This window comes from Oncorhynchus clarkii, chromosome 3, assembly GCF_045791955.1.
Source record: "Oncorhynchus clarkii lewisi isolate Uvic-CL-2024 chromosome 3, UVic_Ocla_1.0, whole genome shotgun sequence".
In the NCBI taxonomy this organism is placed as follows: domain Eukaryota; kingdom Metazoa; phylum Chordata; class Actinopteri; order Salmoniformes; family Salmonidae; genus Oncorhynchus; species Oncorhynchus clarkii.
In genome coordinates this window covers 46884453-46909706 of record NC_092149.1, presented here as the reverse complement: position 1 = coordinate 46909706, position 25254 = coordinate 46884453, and the positions used below count along the sequence as shown (strand labels likewise).

The following is a 25254-nucleotide window of genomic DNA, read 5'->3' as shown; positions in this document are numbered from 1 at the left end:
GTTAAAAGTGGCTTATCTAGGGTCTCTTTCAGGCATGCCTCTGCTTCTATTTCAATCCAGACAGAGATAGGCCCACTCCGAGTCTGACTTTATCGCCTCAACACAAGATACACTGTTAGAGTCCGACCCTTTTTTTCACGCAATCTGGAGCACGGGATGGCAGCTTCAGTGTCATTAGACCTGAGTTGGGGTAAAACCTATGTTGAGGTGCATTACAGTGACGTCAGAAAGTATTAACACCCGATGACCTTTTAATGCCGTGCTTCTACACCTGCATTGCTTGCTGTTTGGGGTTTTAGGCTGGGTTTCTGTACAGCACTTTGAGATATCAGCTGATGTACGAAGGGCTATATAAATAAATTTGATTTGATTTGATCAATTGAATGCCTGAATTATAATTTTTTTGAATTGGTCAATACCCCCATAATGTCAAATTGGAATTATGTTTTTCGAAACCACATCGTTATGGCAAGCCTAAATAAGTTCAGGAGTAAAACTTAGCTTAACAAGTCACATAATAAGTTGCATTGACTCACTCTGTGTGCAATAATAGTGTTTAACATGATTTTTGAATGACAACCTCATCTCTGTACCCCACACACACAATTATCAATTATCAACCTAACAATGATCTGTTAGGTTCCACAGTCAAGCAGTGAATTTCAAACATAGATTCAACCACAAAGACCAGGGAGGTTTTCCAATGCAGATGGGTAGAAAAAAACAGACATTGAATATCCCATTGAGCATGGTGAAGTTATTAATTACACTTTGGATGGTGTATCATTACACCCAGTCACTACAAAAATGAAGGTGCCCTTCCTAACTCAGTTGCCGGAGAGGAAAGAAACAACTCCGGGATTTCACCATGAGGCCAATGGTGATTTTAAAACAGTTACAGAGTTTAAAGGCTGTGTTAGGAGAAAATTGAAGATGGATCAACAACATTGTAGTTACGCCACGATACTAACCTAGTTGACACACTGAATAAAAATATTCCAAAACATGCATCCTGTTTGCAACAAGGCACTAAAGTTATACTGCCCCCCCAAAAAATATTTGTAATTGTTAAGAACAGGGGACTATTTCATGATAAAAAAATGTAATGGAGCTAAGCACAGGCAAAATCCTAGAAGCAAACCTTGGTTGAGTCACTGGGAGAAACGTGGTTCAGTCTGTTTTCCACCAGACACTCGGGAGATTAATTCACCTTTCAGCAGAACAATAACCTAAAACACAAGGCCAAATCTACACCTGAGTTGCTTACAAAGAAGACAGTGAATGTTCCTGAGTGGCCTAGTTCCAGTTTAGACTGAAATCAACTTAAACATCTATGGAAATACCTGAAAATGGTTGTCTAGTAACGATCAACAACCAATTTGACAGAGGTTGAAGAATTTAGAAAATAATAAATGGGCAAATGTTGCACAATCCAGGTGTGGAAAGCTCTTAGAGACTTACCCATAAAGACTCACAGCTGTAATCATTGCCAATGTGCTTCTACAAAGTATTGACTCAGAAGTGTGAATACTTAAATTAGATATTTTTGTATTTTCAATACACATCTCTACAACTTAGTCACCTCCAAAATTATTGCCTCCCTTGATATAGATTAGCAAAAAAGACTGCATGAAATCAATAATACCAAGCTACAGTGCCTTGCGAAAGTATTCGGCCCCCTTGAACTTTGCGACCTTTTGCCACATTTCAGGCTTCAAACATAAAGATATAAAACTGTATTTTTTGTGAAGAATCAACAACAAGTGGGACACAATCATGAAGTGGAACGACATTTATTGGATATTTCAAACTTTTTTAACAAATCAAAAACTGAAAAATTGGGCGTGCAAAATTATTCAGCCCCTTTACTTTCAGTGCAGCAAACTCTCTCCAGAAGTTCAGTGAGGATCTCTGAATGATCCAATGTTGACCTAAATGACTAATGATGATAAATACAATCCACCTGTGTGTAATCAAGTCTCCGTATAAATGCACCTGCACTGTGATAGTCTCAGAGGTCCGTTAAAAGCGCAGAGAGCATCATGAAGAACAAGGAACACACCAGGCAGGTCCGAGATACTGTTGTGAAGAAGTTTAAAGCCGGATTTGGATACAAAAAGATTTCCCAAGCTTTAAACATCCCAAGGAGAACTGTGCAAGCGATAATATTGAAATGGAAGGAGTATCAGACCACTGCAAATCTACCAAGACCTGGCCGTCCCTCTAAACTTTCAGCTCATACAAGGAGAAGACTGATCAGAGATGCAGCCAAGAGGCCCATGATCACTCTGGATGAACTGCAGAGATCTACAGCTGAGGTGGGAGACTCTGTCCATAGGACAACAATCAATCGTATATTGCACAAATCTGGCCTTCATGGAAGAGTGGCAAGAAGAAAGCCATTTCTTAAAGATATCCATAAAAAGTGTTGTTTAAAGTTTGCCACAAGCCACCTGGGAGACACACCAAACATGTGGAAGAAGGTGCTCTGGTCAGATGAAACCAAAATGGAACTTTTTGGCAACAATGCAAAACGTTTTGTTTGGCGTAAAAGCAACACAGCTGAACACACCATCCCCACTGTCAAACATGGTGGTGGCAGCATCATGGTTTGGGCCTGCTTTTCTTCAGCAGGGACAGGGAAGATGGTTCAAATTGATGGGAAGATGGATGAAGCCAAATACAGGACCATTCTGGAAGAAAACCTGATGGAGTCTGCAAAAGACCTGAGACTGGGACGGAGATTTGTCTTCCAACAAGACAATGATCCAAAACATAAAGCAAAATCTACAATGGAATGGTTCAAAAATAAACATATCCAGGTGTTAGAATGGCCAAGTCAAAGTCCAGACCTGAATCCAATCGAGAATCTGTGGAAAGAACTGAAAACTGCTGTTCACAAATGCTCTCCATCCAACCTCACTGAGCTCGAGCTGTTTTGCAAGGAGGAATGGGAAAAAAATTCAGTCTCTCGATGTGCAAAACTGATAGAGACATACCCCAAGCGACTTACAGCTGTAATCGCAGCAAAAGGTGGCGCTACAAAGTATTCACTTAAGGGGGCTGAATAATTTTGCACGCCCAATTTTTCAGTTTTTGATTTGTTAAAAAAGTTTGAAATATCCAATAAATGTCGTTCCACTTCATGATTGTGTCCCACTTGTTGTTGATTCTTCACAAAAAAATACAGTTTTATATCTTTATGTTTGAAGCCTGAAATGTGGCAAAAGGTCGCAAAGTTCAAGGGGGCCGAATACTTTTGCAAGGCACTGTATTTATGTTAGCTGCATGTGTGATATAACACCACCAGTCCCATTTATGACTGGTATAATAGAATATATATGATATAATATTATACCTTTTTTAAGCATGTTTTCCCAAAATCTATATTTTGTTATTCATTTTCATTTTGTTAACCATAATATTTATTGTAATATTTGTTCTGTCTTTTCTGGTGGATTAAACTGAAATTGCAACCAACTTTCTATGGCTTGTTAAAAAAAAATATATTTTGGAAAGCATTTAATTTTCAAATAACCTAAAGTGGGAGGTTGTAATCTGAATGAAGGGAAAAGGTACATTATTGAACATGTGATGAGACATTCCTACTAATCTGCTAGAGAACCTGTTTGGATTTAAATGTAACTTTTAAATGACTGAAGCCTTTAGTGAGAGGTCTAATGTTTTAATATTTAATCATTTTAATTAAAATTGAATATTTTTTGCTCATTTAATTAAAAAAACAAGTCGCTAGATGTAGGCAAGGCCACAAGCAAATAGGTAAACTGGGATATGACTAAAGAGTTAATCAGGGTAATTTTTCCACAAATAGACAGGTATTTTCCTTTTCATGGCTTTCTATTAACATTTATTGGAGTGAGATCATTTATTTATTTCCGGATATGAATACCGAGCAAGTCCACTTCACCATCAGACCATTTTATTTGTAAACTATATGGTAAAAGTTGTATTTTTCTGTGATCCAACATGTAACATAGTACAATTATTATATTTTTTTGTAATCCAGAGAGGTTAGAAAAATTATCTAGATCATCTATGAGGCAGTTGAGGGACCCAAATTGTGGATTTAAAAGAAAACATGAATCATCATCATACAATGACACCATCGTTTTTAAACCCTTGATTTCTAGGCCCTTGATACTATCGTTGGATCTGATTTTAATAGCTGACATTTCGATGGCCATAAAAAATAGATATGCCGATAGTGGATAGTGTTCGGTGGTGTTGATTATATAGGCCTTAATGATCTTTTCAAGAGATTTAATCAAGAGAGAGGTAAGAGCGACAGGTCTGTAGTCATTTGGTGCAGACGGATGAGAAGTTTTTGGGACAGGGACAATACATTTTTTCCACAAAGATTGTAAATTCAATGTATCCAGGGACTGCTGGAAAAGAGCAGAAGACACCGCTTAGCTGAGTGGAACAGTGTTTCAGGACATGAACACTTAATTTATCAGGCACTGGGCTCTTTTTGTGCTCGTTGTATGACTTCCTCATTGATGACAAGCGCACTGTTGGTTGCCATGACGTCCTCCTCTTGACAGGCCGGGGGACCGTGTGCGCCACCTGCTTCAAAGCGGGTGAAGAACTTGTTCAGTTTCAGTGGATCCCCGGAGGCTAACACATTCAATATAGGCAGATATCACAGATATTACAGCCGTCATCTCGGTTCAGATCAGCTGAGGATTCTTCAAATACACTCCAGGTAGCACAATCAAAGCATCCTTGATATTTAGCAATACAGTCATTGTCCCACGCCTGTATTTGCTTTTCCACCACCTCCTTTTTGAGTAACTAAGTTGGTCGGAGATCATGTTTGACCAACTGCATTGACAATGTTGGCTCTTGGATGGATATAAACAACTGTAAGAAAAAGGTGGAGTAATTCACAGGGGAGGTAGAACGGGCACAGTGACACGGACAGTACATCTATATCAATCTATATCAAGAGGGCATTTTTTTCTCTCATGACAATTGTAGTTTTACACCATCGGTCATTGATCAGCACACAGACTCCCCTCCATGCTCATTAACAGTAGCCTCACTGTCTCTGTCCATACGGGTAATAGTGAATCCGTCAGCGGTGACTTCAGAGTCGGGCACAGCCTCCGACAGCCAAGTTTTGGAAAAGGTCATCACACAGGCCTCGCTGTATTCATATATACTGAACAAAAATATAAACACAACATGCAACAATTTCAACTATCTTTCTGAGTTACAGTTCATATAAAGGAAATCAGTCCATTGAAGTAAATTCATTAGGCCCTAATCTATAGATTTCACATGACTGGGCAGGGGTGCAGCCATGGGTGGGTTTGGGAGGGCATATGCCCTCTGGGGGAGCCAGGCCCAGCCAATCAGAATGAGTTTTTACCCACATAAGGGCTTTATTACAGACATAAATGCTCCTCAGTTTCATCAGCTGTCCAGGTGCCTGGTGTCAGACTATCCCGCAGGCGAAGAAGCCAGATGTGAAGGTCCTGAGCTGCGATTGTGAGGCCGGTTGGACATACTAATAAATTCTCTAAAATGATGTTGGTGGTGGCTTATGGTAGATAAATGCACATTAAATTATCTGGCAACAGCTCTGGTGGACATTCCTGCAGTCAGCATGCCAATTGTATGGTCCCTCAAAACTTGAGACATCTGTGGCATTGTGTTGTGTGACAAAACTGCACATTTTAGAGTTGCCTTTTATTGTCCCCAACACAAGCTGCACCTGTGTAATAATCATGCTGTTTAATGAGCTTCTTGATACGCCACACCTATCAGGTGGATGGATTATCTTGGCAAAGGAGAAATGCTCAGTAACAGGGATGTAAACATATGAGTGTACAAAATCCCTTAAGTGATTGGACATTGGAGAGCAGGAAGCGTGAATCTTTGTTTTATTCCTCCTCAACCACTGTCTTTCCTTCCCCTTTTTCTCTTTGTTCTTAGTAGTCCTTTGCCCGGGTTGTTTTGTCTCACGATCTCTGCAGGTAGTCCAGTGGTTTGAGGGGCAGCTGGGAGCCTACTATTGGGTTAGAGCGTTGGGCCAGTAACCGAAAGTTTGCTGGATTGAATCCCCGAGCAGACAAGGTAAAAATCTGTCATTCTGTCCCTGAACAAGGCAGTTAACTCACTGTTCCCAGGTAGGCTGTCATTGTAAATAAGAATTTGTTCTTAACTGACTTGCCTAGTAAAATAAAGGTTAAATTAAAATATAAAAAAATGTCCCCCATTCTTCCGAATACGAGTTGTTACATTGTATAGCGAATGTGTGATTCTGCCAACTTTCTCAAAAGATTTTAGATTTTTATTTGATTTATATTAATTTTCCCATTTTTTGAGTATGCAATAGAGAGCAATAGTACTGGCGTCTTTTTGTAGGCACTAACTCCCCCATGTTTCGTCGGACAAATCCTATGGTGTAGGTTTTTTTTATAAACATCGAAAATAAGGTCTGTCGTAAACACAGGCTTAGGATATCTTGTTCTATGAGATAATCTTCATCAGTTTACGTAATATTTTGTGATTTGTTAAGCATTTCTATAATAAAAAAAGCACACAAAGGCTTTATAATTCCTTAAGGTCATGTTAAGTGACTAATATAATCTCATAGCACAAAATATATAAGATCTCCTAAGCCTGTGTTAACCTCAGAATTTATTTTCAATGTTTATCCCAAACGCTTTTCTTTCTCCATTCATTTTGTCCATAGGAATGGCTGATCGAACCAGTGGTTTCTGTTTCTTTTGTGAGTTCTATAGCTCAGTATTTGTATAATTTATTTTATATAGTCTTTTTGCTCATCTTTATCAAGTGTGCCCGTAGTTTTAAAGGTGCCTGTATTTGATTTTCTGCAAGGTTTACAGATCACACCACTATCTGAGACGTCTTCACACTTGGTTAAAAGTTGTGTGAAGTGACAGGGCCCAGCAAGAACCCCCTTTCCTCTAGCTTGGCCCCTCTCTCCTGGAATACAGCCATAGCCACACAACCTTTAGCCAAGAGGAAGTAAACCAATAGAAGACGAGAGAAGGCACATTTAGAGCCATCTTGGAGTATACGCCACCTCTATCTAGATTGTATTTCACAACAAAGTGAACACAGAGAGGCAGCCATGCAGCCCTTGGTGCACCCAGAGCTCAAATGATCCACAAGAGGGTGTAGGAACAGACTCACTATAATGACTGTTAGCGTACATGTCAGATGTCACTTGTTAAATCCACTTCAATAAGTGTAGATGAAGGGGAAGAGACAGGTTAAAGAAAGATTGTTAAGCCTTGACCCAATTGAGACATTGGCTGTGTGTGTACCATTCAGAGTGTGAATGGGCAAGACAAAATATTTAAGTGCCTTTGAACGGGGTATGGTAGTAGGTGCCAGGCACACCGGTTTGATTGTGTCAAGAACTGTAACGCTGCTGGGTTTTTTACGCTCAACAGTATTCCCGAATGTATCAAGAATAATGCACAACCAAAAGGACATCCAGCCAACTTGACACAACTATGGGAAGCATTGGAGTCAACATCCCTGTGGAATGCTTTCAACACCTTGTAGAGTCCATGCCCAATGAATTGAGGCTGATCTGAGGGAAAAAGGGGGTGCAACTCAATATTAGGAATATTTTGTACACTCAGGGTATAGCAGGTGTTTTAAGTTGTGTGAGCAGTGCACAAGAATAGAGACCAACTCAGCACCAGCAGCCCCAAAACAAACATCAGATTCAGAATTAAAACACCAAATTCATCAAAATAAGGTCTTGACAATTAGCTGAATCAGTCAGGTGGTAGTGTTTGTTGGAACAAAAACCTGCACACACTGAAACATACTGAATGTGCAGATATAAATGTAATTAATAGAGATAACCCTGTTCTAGACAATGTTCTGCAGCGCTGCATCTTCTTAAACAGTCCCCCGCTGTAACCAGTTTAAATGTACATTGCTCCAACAGGATGTGTGTAGGGCTTGCCAGCAGAACTGTACACATAATTATAATTAACATACTGTTGATCAGCCCACATTAATGCAACATTAAAGACTAGCCTATGCTGAAGGGTAGGAAACCAAAAGCACATTCATTATTTACTATAAATATCAACGTCTCCACCAAAAGACATCTTGTGTAACTCAGGCAGTTGTTGTTGCCATCCTGTACCTGTCCCGCAGGTGTGATGTTCGGATGTACTGATCCTGTGCAGGTGTTGTTACACGTGATCTGCCACTGCGAGGACTATCCGCTGTCCGTCCTGTCTCCTTGTAGCATTGTCTTAGGCATCTCACAGTATGGACATTGCAATGTATTGCCCCGGCCACATCTGCAGTCCTCATGCCTCCTAGCAGCCTGCCTAAGGCACGTTCAAGCAGATGAGCAGCGACCCTGGGCATCTTTCTTCTGGTGTTTTTCAGAGTCAGTAGTACGGCCTCTTTCATGTCCTATATTTTCATAACTGTGACCTTAATTGCCTACCGTGTCTTAGCGACCGTTCCACAGGTACATGTTCGTTAATTGTTTATGGTTCATTGAACAAGCATGGGAAACCGTGTTTAAACCCTTTACAATGAAGTTCTGTGAAGTTATTTTGATTTTTACGAATTATCTTTGAAAGACAGTGTCTTGAAAAGGGGACGTTTCTTTTTTTGCTGCGTTTACATAACAAGCCACACTTCAATGCAGAGAATAAGAGAAGACCACAGAGCATAAAAGTAAATGCAGAGCACAACATTTTTTGTCGGAATAATAATAACACTTTCCTGTTTATAGAAATACAGATCAGTGGAGGGAGTATAGCCTCTGTCAAGCCTGGAAGCTTTGACTACTGACTCTGCCCAGAGGCCCGGGCTTATGTGGCACAGACTGTTAGATGCCTTATTCTGCATCATGGTTCGAGTCTCTGTTGCAGTTTTGTCTTCCGCTACATTGGTGGCAGCGGTGGGATCACTGCAGTGGTCTCATGTTGGGGAAGCGTGCACTTGCACGTTTTCGGGGCTTGGTGCGTGACCTGTGAACAGACACCTGGCAGTCGACCAATGGTAGTGTAGTAGTGGGACAGCCTGAACATGAGTAGCTTGATGTCTCTTGGAGGACAACTACTCAATTTGAATTGGTGTCCAACATATACTGAACAAACATATAAAAGCAACATGCAACAATTTCAAAGATTGTACTGAGTTACAGTTCATATGAGGAAATCATTCGATTGAAATAAATAAATTAGGCCCTAATCTATGTATTTCACACGACTGGGAATACAGATATGCATCTGTTGGTCACATATAACTTAAAGAAAATGGGCCTCACAATGGCCTCAATATTTTGTCACTGTATTTCTGTGCATTCAAACTGCCATCGATAAAACGCAATTGTATTCGTTGTCCGTAGCTCATGCCTGCCCATACCATAACACCACCGCCACCAAGGGGCACTCTGTTCACAACACTGACATCAGCAAACCGCTTGCCCACACGACACCATACACGTGGTCTATGGTTGTGAGGCCGGTTGGACATACTGCAAAAAATTGGAAGCGGCTTATGGTAATAAAATTTACATTAAATTCTCTGGCAACAGCTCTGCATTCTGCATGCCAATTGCCCGCTGCCTTAAAACTCTGTGGAATTGTGTTGTGTGACAAAACTGCACATTTTAGAGTGACCTTTTATTGTCCCTAGCACAAGGGACACCTGTGTAATGATCATGCTGTTTAATCAGCTTCTTGATATGCCACACCTGTCAGGTGGATGGATTATCTTGGCAAAGGAGAAATGCTCAGTAACTGGGATGTAAACACATTTGGGCACAAAATGTGAGCGAAATAAGCTTTTTGTGCATGTGGAACATTTCTGGGATCTTTTATTTCAGCTCATGAAACATGGGACCAACACTTTTCATGTTGCATTTTTATTCAGTGAAAATCAGAAAATCTAAAAAGAACTATTACATTTTTGTTCATTTGACTAACAGGCTATTTAGCCATAAAGGTGTATCCTACATTGTTTCCATAACTGTACAACAAAATTAACTTGAAGATGCACTACGCCAAAATCACCCTGCCATTTCCTAGTTTCTAAAATTCTAATAGTTTGCCTAATTTCAGTTCAACATGCAAGTATAGTGTACAGAATCCTTGTACCATCTAAACCGCTGTGAAATATATTTTCCATAACCAAAACTAATGTATTTTCAGTGGTTTGAAGCTGGTGTACAAAACTGAAAATAAAAGATGCAAAAAATACATTTAAGAACAGGACGCATAGAAATAGCACACATAGAACAGATCTACCACTTCTTAGACTTGCTTTCAATGAGAATGACAGATCTATAACATTGCTATGTGAATTTGGTCGGATTGTCCAAGTCACAAATCAAAAACATTGGTAACGTCATTAAAGTCATTTCGGCCCCGCCCCTTCCCCCAACGCTTTCAAAAACTCGGTTGTGATTTCCTACGTTGACTCAATAATTTCAACTACATCCTTTTATAAATACAAGATGCTATGCCAAACAAAAAGTTATTAGCCCTCAATAATAATTTAGGCCTTTCAGTGGGCCATGTCGTAGGCGAGCTATATGGCTTCACAATGATAGTTTCGATTAGTCAAATGTTTGACTGTAAATTACAATAGTTTCAAGCAATTGTTTATAGTTGTGCAATATTACAGGGGTCTCTACATATTCCGTTGAACTTTAAAATGGATTTATTTATTTAGTTCTGGCCTTGACCATCTAAACACCATCCTGTCTTGTGTATGTATATTCACTTTGTCATGCGCAACAGAACCCTTCTTGAAAACTTTTCCAAACTCACCTTCGTCGCGCAGACTATAGTTATCCTCTTCATCCCTCGTTACTTGCGTGACTATTGAGGAAGAGATGTCCATTTGTTCCATAAATAAAGAAAAACAGCCGTTTATAATGTTGACTATGTATCAAGCAAGTTTAAATATAGAAAATATTATTTATATTTTGACACTCACCGCAGGAAAATTAAGTAAAATAGCCCCTATTCTAAAGCTAATATCTTGAAAACATCGGTGCATATGAAATAAATGTTAAAATAAAGAAATACAAGGGTGAGATTCTAGTTGACAACTTTGTTTCAATATGGAGTTCAGTTCAGAACCTTCAATTTCTCGATACAAACATGGAACTTGACGGTTTCAAGGCAGCCCAGTCTTAAAGCGACAAAAGTGTATATATTATGTAATATCCGATAATGCCACAAAAAACGATTTCCCATGTTTATTTTTTCATCAATTCATACAAATATGTACAGTAACCGGATCATAAAACAATGGATATTTAACAGTAGACAACATTATTGAATAATATTTATGCTTTTCCTCCAAACAGTAGGCTATTTCTAGCGATCAAAAATACGATATGCTGCCTTGACATAACGAGATGTTCGAGAGACGCATTGTTACAGTTTCTTGAAAGCTGGATGTTGGTAGTAAATTTTGTAGATCAGGAGCAGCCGACAGGGGTAGCCTTGAAACCGACTAACGAAGGAGAATGGAGGTTAGTAATCAGTGGCATAGTTAGAAATTCGTTGGTAGGTGGGCTTGCAGAAATTTGGTTGGGCCCCAAATATATATATATATATATATATATATATATATATATATATATATCATTTTACACATTTTGTCACAGGGTAAAGAGAAAGATGTAGCTAATATCATGCTATTCAAAATATTTTTGCAATGATGCTGAGAGAAAATGTTGCTGTTTTAAAGCTAATTAAAGCTGAAATATAGGTGTTGACTGAAAAAGACACTGGATTATGAGCTTTATGTTTGCTAAATGAATAAATGAAATAGGCAGTATCATGGTGTATATAGCTATAGAAGCACTGTGACGTACACTGAGTGTACAGAACATTAGGAACATCTGCACTTTCCATGACATAGACTGATAGGTGAATCGAGGTGAAAGTTATGATCCCTTATTACTTCACTTGTTAAATCAAATTGTATTTGACATAATGAACATGTGTTGACAAACAGTGAAATGTTTACTTATAGGCCCTTCCCAATAATGCAGAGAGGAAAAAATTAAAAATAACACAAGGAATAAATAGGAAAATAAATAACACAAGTTATATTTTCTGTCCTGAGTGGTTCAGTTGGTAGAGCATGGAACTTGCAATGCCAGGGTTGTCGGTTCAATTCCCATGGGGGACAAGTATGAACAAATAAGAAAATGAATGCACTCACTACTGCACTAGCGTTGATGTGCAGGGGTTGAGGTAGATAATAAACAGCAGTTTATGTGATGAGTCAAAAGAGGTTAGTGCAAAAAAGGTAAATGCAAATATTCCAGGTAGCTATTATTTATCAGTCTTATAGCTTGAGGGTAGAAGCTGTTCAGGGTCCTGTTGGCTTCTGCCTTGCTGTGTGAGAACAATCTATGAGTTCGGTGGCTGTAATCTGACAATTTCTAGGACCTTCCTCTGACACCACCTGGTATAGAGGTCCTGGATGGCAGGGAAATCGGCCCCAGTGATATATTGGGCCGTACACACTACCCTCTGTAGCGCCTTGCAGTCGGATGCCAAACAGTGGCCATACCGAGCAGTGATGCAGCAAGTCAAGATGCTCTCAATGTAGTTGTAATTTTTAAAAATTATTATTATTATTTTGAGTATATTACCCCCCTTTTTTGATCTTATCTCATCGCTGCAACTCCCCAACGGGCTCAGTAGAGGTGAAGGTAGAGTCATGCGTCCTCTGAAACAAGACCCACCTAACCGCGCTCCTTAACATCCTCCAGCTTAACCCGGAAGCCAGCTGCACCAATGTGTATGAAGAAACACTGTTCAACTTGCGACCAGGGTCAGCCTGCAGGCACCCGGCCCACCTCAATGAGTCGCTAGGGCATGATGAGCCAAGTGAAGCCCTCCCGGCCAAACCCTCCCTTACCCTGGACGATGCTGGGCCAATTGTGTCTCTTACTATGGGACTCCTGGCCACGGCCAGTTGTGGCACATCCTAGGAATGAACTTGAAAATAAAAGAGAGCCGCACACTCTAGGAGCTCAGATGCAAAAATGTAATTACCAAAGTTTCGACAGCCAAGCTGTCTTCATCAGGGTATAATCACAAACACTGCGGGATGACTCGTTTATATAGTGTCAAAAGACACAGGTCATGGCCAAGAGTGGCCTAATATCATTGGTTAATAATCAAATATTAAAATGTCATACAAAGAACAGCATACAAACACAACCAATGATATTAGGCCACTCTTGGCCATGATTACAGACACCTGTGTCTTTTGACACTATATAAATGAGTCATCCCGCAGTGTTTGTGATTATACCCTGATGAAGACAGCTTGGCTGTTGAAACGTTGGTAATTAAATTTTTGCATCTGAGCTCCTAGAGTGTGCGGCTCTTTTATTTTTAAGTTTCCTACTCCGCTAGCCAGCACCTCGTCTTAATAGTTGTGCGGTTCTTTTTCTTTTAGAACATCCCAGGAATGAACCTGGGTCTGTAGTAACGCCTCTAGCACTGCGATGCAGTGCCTTAGACACCAGGAACCTCCCTACACACTGCTGCCACATACCCAGAAGCTTGACACCTGTAACAACGTATAGTAATATATTTGGCATATAAGCTCGTACGGGATAACTGCAATATCCTAAAGCCTGTTCAAGATGCTGCGAATTTTCGCCGTTTTTTGTTAAAAATCGCGCAACATTTCAACGTCCTGCTACTCATGGCAGGAATATAGTATATGCATATGATTAGTATGTGTGGATAGAAAACACTCTGAAGTCTCTAAAACTGGTTAAATCATGTCTGTGGCTTTAACAGAATGTGTTTAGGAGTAAAAATCCAGAGGAAAACTGTTCACAAAAAACAAAAACAAAAATATTCATCCGCCAGTCTATGTATTTATTGTCTACGACAAGGGAAAATAGATAGAGACCCGTTTACAATGCTTACAGCTTCCACACGATGTCGCCAGTACTGGCATTTCATTAGTAGTTTATCCTTGGTGTGATGACGAATAGGCACTTCCTGTCTTGGGGTCCACCGAAGGAAGTTATGAAAGGGAAAATATGGACGATGATTTCAAGACTTGCTGCTATCGAATACAGATAGCCCCGTGATCAATTTTATCATCGATTATTAACGTTTATTAATACCTAAAGTTGGTTTACAAAAGTAGTTTGAAGTGATTTGTAAAAGTTTATAGGCAACTTTTAGTAATTTTATACAATGACGTTGCGTTTTGGAAAGGCGCTTTTTCCTGGATCAGACGGGCTTCAGAAATCGACATTTTGGGTATACTTTGACGGATTTAATCGGGAAAAATACCCAATTGTGATGTTTATGGGACATATAGGAGTGCCAACAAAGAAGCTTGTCAAAGGTAATGAATGTTTTATATTTTATTTCTGTGTTTTGTTGTAGCGCCGGCTACACTAATTATTTTATTTGGGTCTCGTTCAGGTATTTCGGGGGGTGCATGCTATCAGATAATAGCTTCTCATGCTTTCGCCGAAAAGCATTTCACAAATCTGACATGTTGGCTAGATTCACAACGAGTGTAGCTTTAATTGAGTACCCTGCATGTGTGTTTTAATGAAAGTTTGAGTTTTATCGAGTACTACAGTTGGCGCTCTGAAATTTCCGCTGATTTTGGTCCCTGTACAGGGATCGCAGCCATAACATCACTTTGTTGGTCAGAGACTCAACAGTAAAACTTAAAAGAACAGGCAATGACTCATCTGTTTCACCACTCACGCCACCCTGCCTGCGTAGCACCAAATGACGAGCATCACAAACACCGGAAATCTTTTCCTTCCATTTAAGATTTAGCGCTATCCCAGTAATCTCACCTTTCAATGATGCCCTTTTCTTGAGAGCAAAACAATTCACATCTCCTGCCCCAATTCGTTTGGCGCAAAGCGCCGGCTCCCTTTGACCAGCAGAAACACAAACAATTATCACAAGTCCACTTTTGGGTTACCATCACCGATTCCACAGCATCCAACTCATTTTCACCCACCCTGAAATCACAAATGGATCAGCCAAAATGCAGTGGTCCACTTTCTCCAAAAATGTCACTTCTACCGTCACAGACTCATCTTTATCCTGACCACCGGTGCAAACCTGTCTCCAAGGACTTCACCACACCTGCCACCTCTGATAATTCGCCCTCATTCACTTATATGCCCTCCTCCAGACCTCGATCTGGCATACAGCTCACTCTGCTTACACTTTCTACCATTCTTCTTCATTAAACCATCTCACCCTCCTCCTCTCTCTTCAGCCTCCTCTGCATCCCCTCCATTCCTCATCTGAATTCTATGTCCCCTTATGATCATATTGTACTTCTCCTAACATACATCTTGTTTCATCAGCTTGGAAAGTCTTAAATTCATACAGTGCTTAACGATTTCATATGAGGAAGTCGACCTCAATCCTAATTACTCACACCTGTGTGCAAATAAAGGCTTGGCTAAGCGCTTGGACTCAGTTGGTGCTGCCACCTGGGGATGGAGTGTGGAAGTGCATCCTGGCAGAGTGGTGCTTAACTGTGTGCTAACATTAAACTACATATACATATCATAACGACTGGCTGATTGATTGGATAGGATAGCCTGAACAGGAGTTACTGTTGGTTGGTTGTGTTATGCAAATGTATTCATCATTCATCACATATATTTTTTCTATATTTTCTGGAGGATGAAAATGAAATTGTAACCAGCTTTGTAAGGCTTGTTTAAGAAAGGGCAGAACTTTATACAACATTTTATTTTTCAATTAGTCTGAAATGAGAAGTTGTAATCTCTATAAAGTCAAAATGGCCATTTTTGAACTTTCTTAATAATCTACTGGAGAACCATTTTGGGTTTAAGTATAATTTATGTATGAGTGAAGCTTTTAGTGAGGTTTAAAGCTTTAATATTTAATAATTTTTGCCCCCCAAACTCAAATTCATTATGTAAACATTCCAAATAAAATGAAATATTTTTGCTCATATGAGTGCTTTTTAAATGTGATCAACAAAGACACAACTCAAAGCTCAATTGAAATAACACAAACTGAAATTAATGGGTTTAAGATGTATGTTCTTTATTATTATTCGTAGCTGTTCCATGCCAGATTCAGAGAGATTCCACAGAACAAAGAAGGTTAAGAGCCGCATCAAGGGCTCTATTCAATCATAGCGGTTGTTTTGGCGGTGTCAGAGGTGGAACTGCATTAGAGCTGTCAAATCCACAAGTGGCTCCTAGCATTATACCTAAAGCGGACATTGCCATTGGCTGCACGGAGTTGCATTACGAGAAATCCCATGCAGCCTTGTTTACAACTTCTAACACTGGAATGTCAGTTGTATACCTCGATTAGGCTGATCGAAATCCTCATTATTTAATGTAATGTTTTTCAATTTGAGAGTCATTATTTTCATTTATACAGTGGGTGGGTCTAATCCTGAATGCTGATTGGTTAAAACTGCATTCCAGCCTGTGTCTGTTCCATAAGTTCCCACCGGCTAAATCTATGACATTAAAATGCCTATTTACTCTTTTTGATCTGACTGTGCAATCCACTATCTCATCAGCCCAGCCAAGCAATTTCTAAACTTGATCTCCACTATAAATAGCATCTCGACATTATCTCACATTTCTTTTAGACTAACATTTAGTTTCAATATTCAAATTCGATCTCCAGCTGTCCCATAGTAATGAACATGTCGGGAGTCGGGACGATACAGCATGCAAACAGGGAAAATGTTTATGGATATATACAAAGAAATGTAAATTGTTAAAAGGTCAAATGAAACGAAGTGCAGCTAGTTTGCAGTCTTTCCAACTTCAGTTTGAAGTGATTGTGTTAGCTGTGTTGTTGGCTAGCCCCTCTGAACAACAGTGTCCTAACGAGAGAGTATATTTTCTATGCCAGGCAAAATCGTGCCTCATTAGCTCATTGTTATGGATGTATCCAGATAACTGTCACTAGAAAACAGCTTAAACAAATGCAAATGCGGCTACTTTGCTGTTATTCTGGCTGCACTTTTTGACGTGACTAAGTTAGCCGTAGTTGGCTAGCTATCAAGCAAGGGATAAGAACGTTGCCAGCCAGGATGGCAACGGAATATTTAGAACAAATAACTGGGTCGCGTCCGTAGATACAGAACAAAAACACGGAACGACTGGGTCTCTGGCAACTGAACCGATAGAACGAACGACCAGCCGGCTTGGATAACAACCATAGATTTGTGTCGGGACTATATCTTGTGGAAGGATGAAATAGTATGAATACAATCATCGAAATAAGGTTTTAATTGAAAAATCTGAATCATTATTTGAGTATGTTGGTAACCTGTTGTATAAAAGTGATAATGCACTCAAAGCCGGTGTTTGGAGGATATATTGGCACGGTTTGCAGGCCCTTGACTTTGTCTTGGGCCTAACAACACCCATGTCAATATATCCTCCAAATACCAGCTTCTAGGGCATTATCACTTATATAGCATACACTTTCTCATGGGTGTGTTTTCGGGACAATGATTTGACAGCTCCAATGCAGTTTCACCTCCGACACTGCCAAAACATCAGCTAGGGTGTCGGCTATCACCGCTTAATGCTTGATCTGATTTAATCTAGGCCCAAGCTGAATTGCTCAATCAATGAATAAATAAATAAACGCGCACACACACACACACAAAGCCATCCAGTATCATAATACTCCCCCCCCGAATAAAATATTTAATTAAAGCTAATATTGATTCTCAACATACAAAGCAAATGCTTGTGTTTCAATGTGCATTACATGGGACACTGCAATAATTCAAGGTATCTTACTTTGGTACAAAACTATTAACTTTATCATTACCAACCTTGCAAACAGTTCCATTCCAAAATAATTTGCAATTACTTTACTTCTTAACGTACTGGAGGTGTCTTGCACGTTCCTTCTTTGTCTTCATACATCAATATTCACTCTCTCTCTTTTTAAATGTTAATACGGTCTTCACAATCCATTGAAATGTATTCTTAATCCATTTTGTAGATTTACCCCAAGTACTCCTGTCATCCAAGAAATTGGGCATATCATAATTGTATACAAAACTGCATGATATGACGCACAGGGCAGGCATCAAACTAATATCATACTTGACAATGGTATTCAACTACAAGAATCCTGCTGAAATACTTAATTGTTAACAAACTGCTGATTTAAAAACTGAAATACAATGTAAAGTATAATCAACTTCATGACACTCATTTGCCGCATCACTTCATGACTATACCACAATAAATATATATTGTATCTATAATATTAAATCTCTTTTGTTAAACCGTTTCGATGTTGGATGATGAAGATATCAAAACAGAATCAAATAACTCAATTCTCAAATGTTTATGAAACGTTCACACTTTCTTCATCTGCGTGGATGTGACTGACATGCACCTACACACATTTATTTTTCAAATATGGCAATAACCCCAAAACAAAGATACATTCTTTCTCCAAGCATCATCCTAATTTAAAAGTGGGAACTTGTATTATCTGTGTACTAATTTACATTCTTACAGCCAAAGAGGCCCTGTTTAACTGTAGATTAAGCCACTCATCACTCCCTCTAACCATTCACATTTTGCAAATGTAATTTGTCAAAATGTTCAATCTGAACTCTAGTAAGGGCACTTACTTGTAAGCTACACCATGAACCTTCCACATTATACCCTGTGACTCAAGACACCCTCAGCTAATGTGAATCTAAGGTACTGGAGTTCAAGGCAGCCTTTGTATACACAGACTTGGTATACACAAATCCTCTGCAATGTCCATGAATTATGGGAACTATAGGAAAATGTAGCCATTGACATAGTAATATATAATGACAAAGACTCAACGGGCCAAATCAGAATGCCTTTAAGAATATTTTCAGGCAGATGATGTCCTATTCCTTGATTTGGGTTGCATTGATTGGTTGTTCACTGTTCTGGTAGCTCTTGCTGATCTTGCCTCGACCATTTTGCTAACAATTATTTCTCAATGCATTTATTCTGTCTCGTGTTTTCAAGAACATTCTGATGATCAGAGATAGAAAATGACACTGAGCACTATGGTGTGCATACCGTAGCACCCAAAATCATGGGTAAAAGATGTTATCAGTAGTGTCGCTTTGTTCATAAAAAATTGCTTAGAAGAGACGGAATCTCCACAAATGTCATTATCCTAGGAAAAGACAAAATCACACATGCACTAGATGTTTCGAGAAGATATCTGGTTGATGTACATGGATACAAGAGGATCAGATGAAAACCTTTTGAGATTGTTAACATAAAAAAAGAGAGCAGAGGTTTGGAACTTTGAGCTGGCATCCAGTCCTTGAGAAACATGTATCACCCCATGAAATACACAAAGAACCATCGTGGGATTGTCTCATTGCAAGACAAAAAATGTGGGGCTTCCTGTAGGCTTAGTATAGGGACTTTCTGGTGGAGGCAGAGAGGTTAGGTCCTCAATATTCAGAACCAGTGCTGGATTTTGTGATTTTATGTCCATTTGGCTGAAAAGGTCAAAGTCACACCTCATCTCACCAAGTTAGGGAGCTCGGTCCTAAGACCTGCCTCGTTTAGATTGCGTACTTCCTCTCAGGCAACAGCTCCTGCCTTCATGCATTTGACATATGAAGCCGTGCTCACTGTGTGACCGGTGTCATGGGCAAAGGGGGTATAGGGCTGGTGGGTGACTGGGGCGAGCTCTGGTATGACCGGAGAAGGACCTTGTGCTTGGTGGCCACCCCCACCCGCAGGCTCTGCTGTTCGTCCAGGTATTCCTTGAGGCGCGTGGTGGTGAAGGTGAGGGTCTGCCGCCGCAGCCGCATCAGGTAGGCATCCTGGAGCCATGAGTTGTTGTAGCAGTCCTTGATGGAAGGACGGGCCCTGAAACGGAGGTTACAACCAGGGTCAGTGCAGACAGTAGATAATATAATCAATGGACCAATTCATCTAAAGAAAAGATTATTAATTATTAGCTGCACTTACCAAGGGTAGCTACACAGGATCTTCTTTAAAAACAGAGAGGCACTTTGAGACACATTCTGGTAGAGTTTGCCCAAGTCAAACTTGGCTGCCAGGATTCTGGCTTCAGCCTCCTGTGGATCATAATCCATGAAGGGCGACCTTCCGCTTAGCCTGAAAACGTTTGAAATGGGTTTTAAATAGGTTTGAAATAAACATACAGGACAGAGCACTTAAAATAAACAAATTAACACAGTCAAATATTAATGTGTAACAATTTGTGTGTTGAGACATTCAAATGAACGTTAAAGTTTGATTTTATTCATGTAAAGCAGGTGCCCATCTCTTACACTGTGTAGATGGCTGCAAAAATGGATTCATTCATAAAAATAAAAAAATTTACTTACAGAACTGTATAGGGACAAATTGCAACTCATGAATGGTACTTGAATGAACTGGGATTTGGCTTACATTTCAAATGAGTTCAAATGACATTGGCCCAAAACTTTGGCCATACTCACATGATGAAGGTCAACACGCCTACACTCCAAATGTCAGCCGGAGGGCCCACCACATCCCCTTTCAACATCTCAGGCGCTTTAGGGAAAGGTTAGGAAAAAGAGAACAGGTTAGGGAAAGGTTAGTGTGAGAACTTTGAGGCATTCAGGACACAAAGTGGCACAACTAGCGTGTGTTCACATACTGTATCTGGTATTAACACATGATTAATTGATCAAAGATTCATCTATCACAATCTGTTCATCACTCAGTCGGTTCATCTGTACATGGTTTTATGAGCCATCCCTTACCGTCTGTGTCTACATTGTGCCACAGAGAACGACCGATTGGCTACAGAGCCTTTTCTGCACAGAACACATTTTGATATGCTTGAAATTCCCTGTTCAGATTGCCCAGGTTTAAAAACTATCACATTAATACATATTATTATACACAAGGATTCCCTATTATACATATTTGATTGATAAGTTGAATCAGGTATGTTAGCGCCAGGCAGGAACAACATTTTCACCCCCCTAAGTTTCAACCCTGAGGATTGGGTTGAGAGACACCGATTTAGATCATTTTCATGACTTACACATATACTCCAGAGTTCCAACAGGTGGGCTGAACTGCTTGAGGAAGAGTGGGTTAAAGGTCTGGGCGCTGCCAAAGTCAATGATCTTCACTACGTTCATGTAGGTGATGATGATGTTCTCCGGCTTGATGTCTAAGTGCAGGATGCGGCGGTTGTGCAGGTAATCCAAACCCTGCAGGACCTGAACGATGTAGCCCACCACGTCATCCTCTGAGTAGCGGAATCTAGGGGTACAACAAAGGATGAAAGTGTTGAGGTCAATTCCATCAATTGAGAAAGTAAACTGAAATCCAATTTCTTTTGATTTGACTTGGGTAAAAAAAGAATACCACAAGATTTGCATTGCATCCCCTGACTATAGCCCTTTAAAGCATTAATAGAAACACTCATTTCCAAAGTTGTCCTTGAAGATAAATAGATTTTCAAAGGAGAAATCCAATGGAATGGACCCCAACCCTGGCCCAGGGATACTATACAGAGCAAAAGTAATCATTACATACAAAATCATATAACAGAAATAAGATAGTTATTTCCATTAGTTGGTACACATACGAATTTGTGCTGTCTGACCTGTCGATGAGGCTGTAGAGGAGCTCTTTTCCACTGCAGCACTCCGAGATGAGCACTAGGTAGCGGGGCGTGACGTAAGCCTCGTGCAGAGCCATGATCTTGTCGTGGTGGAGGGACTTGAGGATGTCGTACTCCTGCAGCACTGTCTGTTTATTGTCTGCCTCGTAGGGCACAATCTTAGCCATGAACAGGTTGCCCGTGGCGTTCTCTCTACACTCTCGGATCACGCCAAAGCGGCCCCTTAAAGACAAACAAAGAGACAACCTTGAGTTGACAATTCAAAAAAAGCCATCAAGTATAACTGTATACAAACCATTCAAATGTTGTAAAATAAGGCTTATAATAGACTGTATGATATCTCTCTAAATGTATCAACATTACAACAGACTCAAAAGTAATTCTAACAGAATTAGACATTGAATTAGAGGTAGATTTCCAGGGAAATGCATTATATAATAAATAATAATAATAAATAATAATAATAGTGTTTGATAATAATAATAATATACTGACCAAAAATATAAATGCAACATGTAAAGTGTCCATCCCATGTTTCATGAAATAAAATAATCCTAGAAAACTTTTTTTTCAGATTTGGGCTAAAATGTATTATGCTGGGGACAATAAAAGGCCACTCTAAAATGTGTAGTTTTGTCACACAACACAATGCCACAGATGTCTAAAGTTTTGAGAGGGCGTGAAATCTCTACCATAAGCCAACTCAAACGTCTTTTTAAAGAATTTGGCAGTACGCCAAACCGGCCTCACAACCGCAGACCACGCGTAACCATGCCAGCCCAGGACGTCCACATTTGGCTCCTTCACCTGTGGGATCGTCTGAGACCAGCCACCCAGACAGCTGATGAAACTGTGGGATGGCACAACTGAAGAATTTCTGCACAAACTGTCAAACAAGAAGCAACGTCAGCACAAGAACGGTTCGTCGGGAGATTAATGAAACGGGTTTCCGTGGCCGGCCAGCCTTACACGAGTCTAAGATCACCATGCGCAACGCCAAGCGTCAGTTGGAGTGGTGTAAAGCTTGCCGCCATTGGAATCTGGAGCAGTGGAAACACATTCTTTGGCGTGATGAATCACGCTTCACCATCTGGCAGTCCGACAGATGAATCTGGGTTTGGTGGATGAGGAGAAAGCTATGCATAGTGTCAACTGTAAAGTTTGGTTCAGGAGGAATAATGGTCTGGGGCTGTTTTTCATGGTTCGGGCTAGGCCCCTTAGGTCCATTGAAGGGAAATCTTAATGCTACAGCATACAATGACATTCTAGACGATTCTGTGCTTCCAACATTGGGGCAACAGTTTGGGGAAGGCCCTTTCCTATTTCAGCATGACAATGCCCCCTTGCACCAAGCAAGGTCTATACAGAAATGTTCTGTTGAGATTGGTGTGGAAGAACTTGACTAGCCTGCACAGAGCCCTGACCACAAACTCATCGAACAACTTTGGGATGAATTGGAACGCCGGCTGCGAGCCACGCCTAATCGCCCAACATCAGTGCCCGACCTAAATAATGCTCTTGTGGCTGAATGGAAGCAAGTCCCTGCAGCAATGTTCCAACATTTAGTGGAAAGCCTTTCCAGAAGAGTGGAGGCTGTTATAGCAGCAAAGGGGAGACCAACTCCATATTAATGCCCATGATTTTGGAATGAGATGTTCGATGAGCAGGTGTTCACATACTTTTGGTCATGTATTGTATCTGTGACCAACAGAGGCATATCTGTATTCCCAGTCATGTGAAATCCATAGATCACGGCCTAATTCATTTATTTCAATTTATTGATTTCCTTAAATGAACAGTAACTCAGTAACTCTTTTAAATTGTTGCATGTTGCATTTTTGTTCAGTGTAATAACACAGTTATGGATAGACAGTCTAGAGGGAAATGCTGTGTCTAAAATATCCCTGAGCATAACACTGTGGGAGCATTGTGGACATTACTTTTTACATTCTTTACCTGGCCTTCTCATCCATGAAGGTGTACGGTTTCTGGGGCACTCCCTGGCGCAGGGAACTCTCACCAGGGCGTCCCCCCAAGGGCGTCTTGCGTCCTGACAGGGTGCCGGAGGGGGTCATCCGCCCAGACGGTGTCATACGTGTGGGTGTAACCCCACCATCCCCTACAGGACTCATGCTGGAAACCAGCACCACCAGGGGTGAGATGGGGGTGGAGGGGGATGGTGGGATGTTGCGTGCCGTGGTAGCCGGTATTGGCGCATACATGGGCACAGACGAAATGGGTTTGCCAATGGCTGTGGGAGGGGCCACAGGTGGGGGCGGGGTCTTAGTCATGGGCGAGACGATATTGATGGGACTCTGGGGTTTGGGGAGAACGATAGGAGGCGCGAGCTTGGTTACGGTTCCCAGTTGAGACTGTGCCGTTTTCGTGACGTTGATATTGATGGTGGTCTTGGCTTTAGCCGGGGCAGGAGCGGACTGAACTGGAGACGGGATTTGGATCTCAGGGATGGCCCGATGGGATGGGGCCACATTAGTAACAATGGGGGCAGAGGCAGCGCTGGTTAGGGTCTGAGGGACTGAGTGTTTGGAATCAACAGGTTTAAAAGCGGGGATAGAAGCAATAGACTTGGCCGCTGGTACAGCAGGAGCAGGAGCAGCAGCAGAGGGGGATGGGGTCTGTGTGGATGGGGAGAAAGATGGGGCTGGGGTCGGCACTTTACTAGGCACAGGCTTCATGGAGGGGACGGTAATTGCTGACGTTTTGACAACCGGTGCTGCATGGACTGTCTTCACAACGACTGATCCACTGGATTTGGTTGGTGCTGTTGATTCAGAATAATACAGTTCTTAGTATTACGAGAGTGAGCCCTCTTGTAGAATTCTCTGAAAAAGACTTTGCTAGGAAACATTCATATTTGATGGAGAAAGTATAGGAGTTTACAGGAGTTTGTCAATCTCCAGGTGCCTAGTACATCATACATGTGTGCAAACATTTAAACCAAATGGAAAATAAATGTATGATAATAATGACATACTGTATTACCGTTAGGTCTTCATAGTAAGGTCTTCATAGTAGAAAGTAGCACATACCTGAGGCGTCCAGGCACACTAACTCTGAGAGGTTACTGTAGGGTCCTTGGCCTGCCTTGTTCACACAAGCCACTCTAAACCTGAAGGTGCCCCTTCCTGGCAAGTCTACCACATTGTAGTAACAGTCAGCCACTCCAGTGGCCACGATGAGCCAGTTACTCTCACCTGGGGGAGAAAGACCATAGACATACATTTACGTGTTCATGTTTATATTTCATTTAGAAAGACACATTTAAATCAATCGTCAAAGAAAAAGGTACCGGAAGGCAGTTATTTTGAATGAATCATTGTCATAATAGAACTGAAATAAAAAAAATGTATCTCGTGTCACCCAGCTCCTCTGCACACTCCGCTGGCTTTCAGTCGAAGATCGCTTCCACTACAAGTCCATGTTGCTTACCTATGGAACAGCAGGAGGAACAGCGCCTCCCTACCTTCATGCTATGCTCAAACCCTACAACCCAACCCGAGCACTTCGTTCAGCCATCTCACGTCTCTTGGCCCTCCCCCCCTATGGAAGG

At 40.8% G+C, this 25254-nt stretch overlaps 1 protein-coding gene and 1 pseudogene across 2 annotated transcripts in view; both read right to left on the bottom strand.

Moving 5' to 3' along the window:
- The window catches only part of LOC139396215 (carboxy-terminal domain RNA polymerase II polypeptide A small phosphatase 1-like), a 44741-nt pseudogene extending 33625 nt beyond the window's left edge, over positions 1-11116 (bottom strand).
- Positions 11117-16076: 4960 nt separating this feature from the next.
- Positions 16077-25254, bottom strand: part of LOC139396411 (striated muscle preferentially expressed protein kinase-like) — a 134205-nt gene continuing 125027 nt past the window's right edge. For both annotated transcript variants that reach the window (XM_071143451.1, XM_071143459.1), the window contains 7 exons: positions 24734-24898; positions 23640-24465; positions 21666-21905; positions 21096-21319; positions 20521-20596; positions 20024-20173; positions 16077-19921 (listed from right to left, as the gene is read on the bottom strand). In XM_071143451.1, coding sequence (XP_070999552.1) covers positions 19678-19921; positions 20024-20173; positions 20521-20596; positions 21096-21319; positions 21666-21905; positions 23640-24465; positions 24734-24898 — 1925 coding nt within the window. In that variant the 3' untranslated portion in view covers positions 16077-19677. The remainder of the gene's footprint in view (positions 19922-20023; positions 20174-20520; positions 20597-21095; positions 21320-21665; positions 21906-23639; positions 24466-24733; positions 24899-25254) is intronic.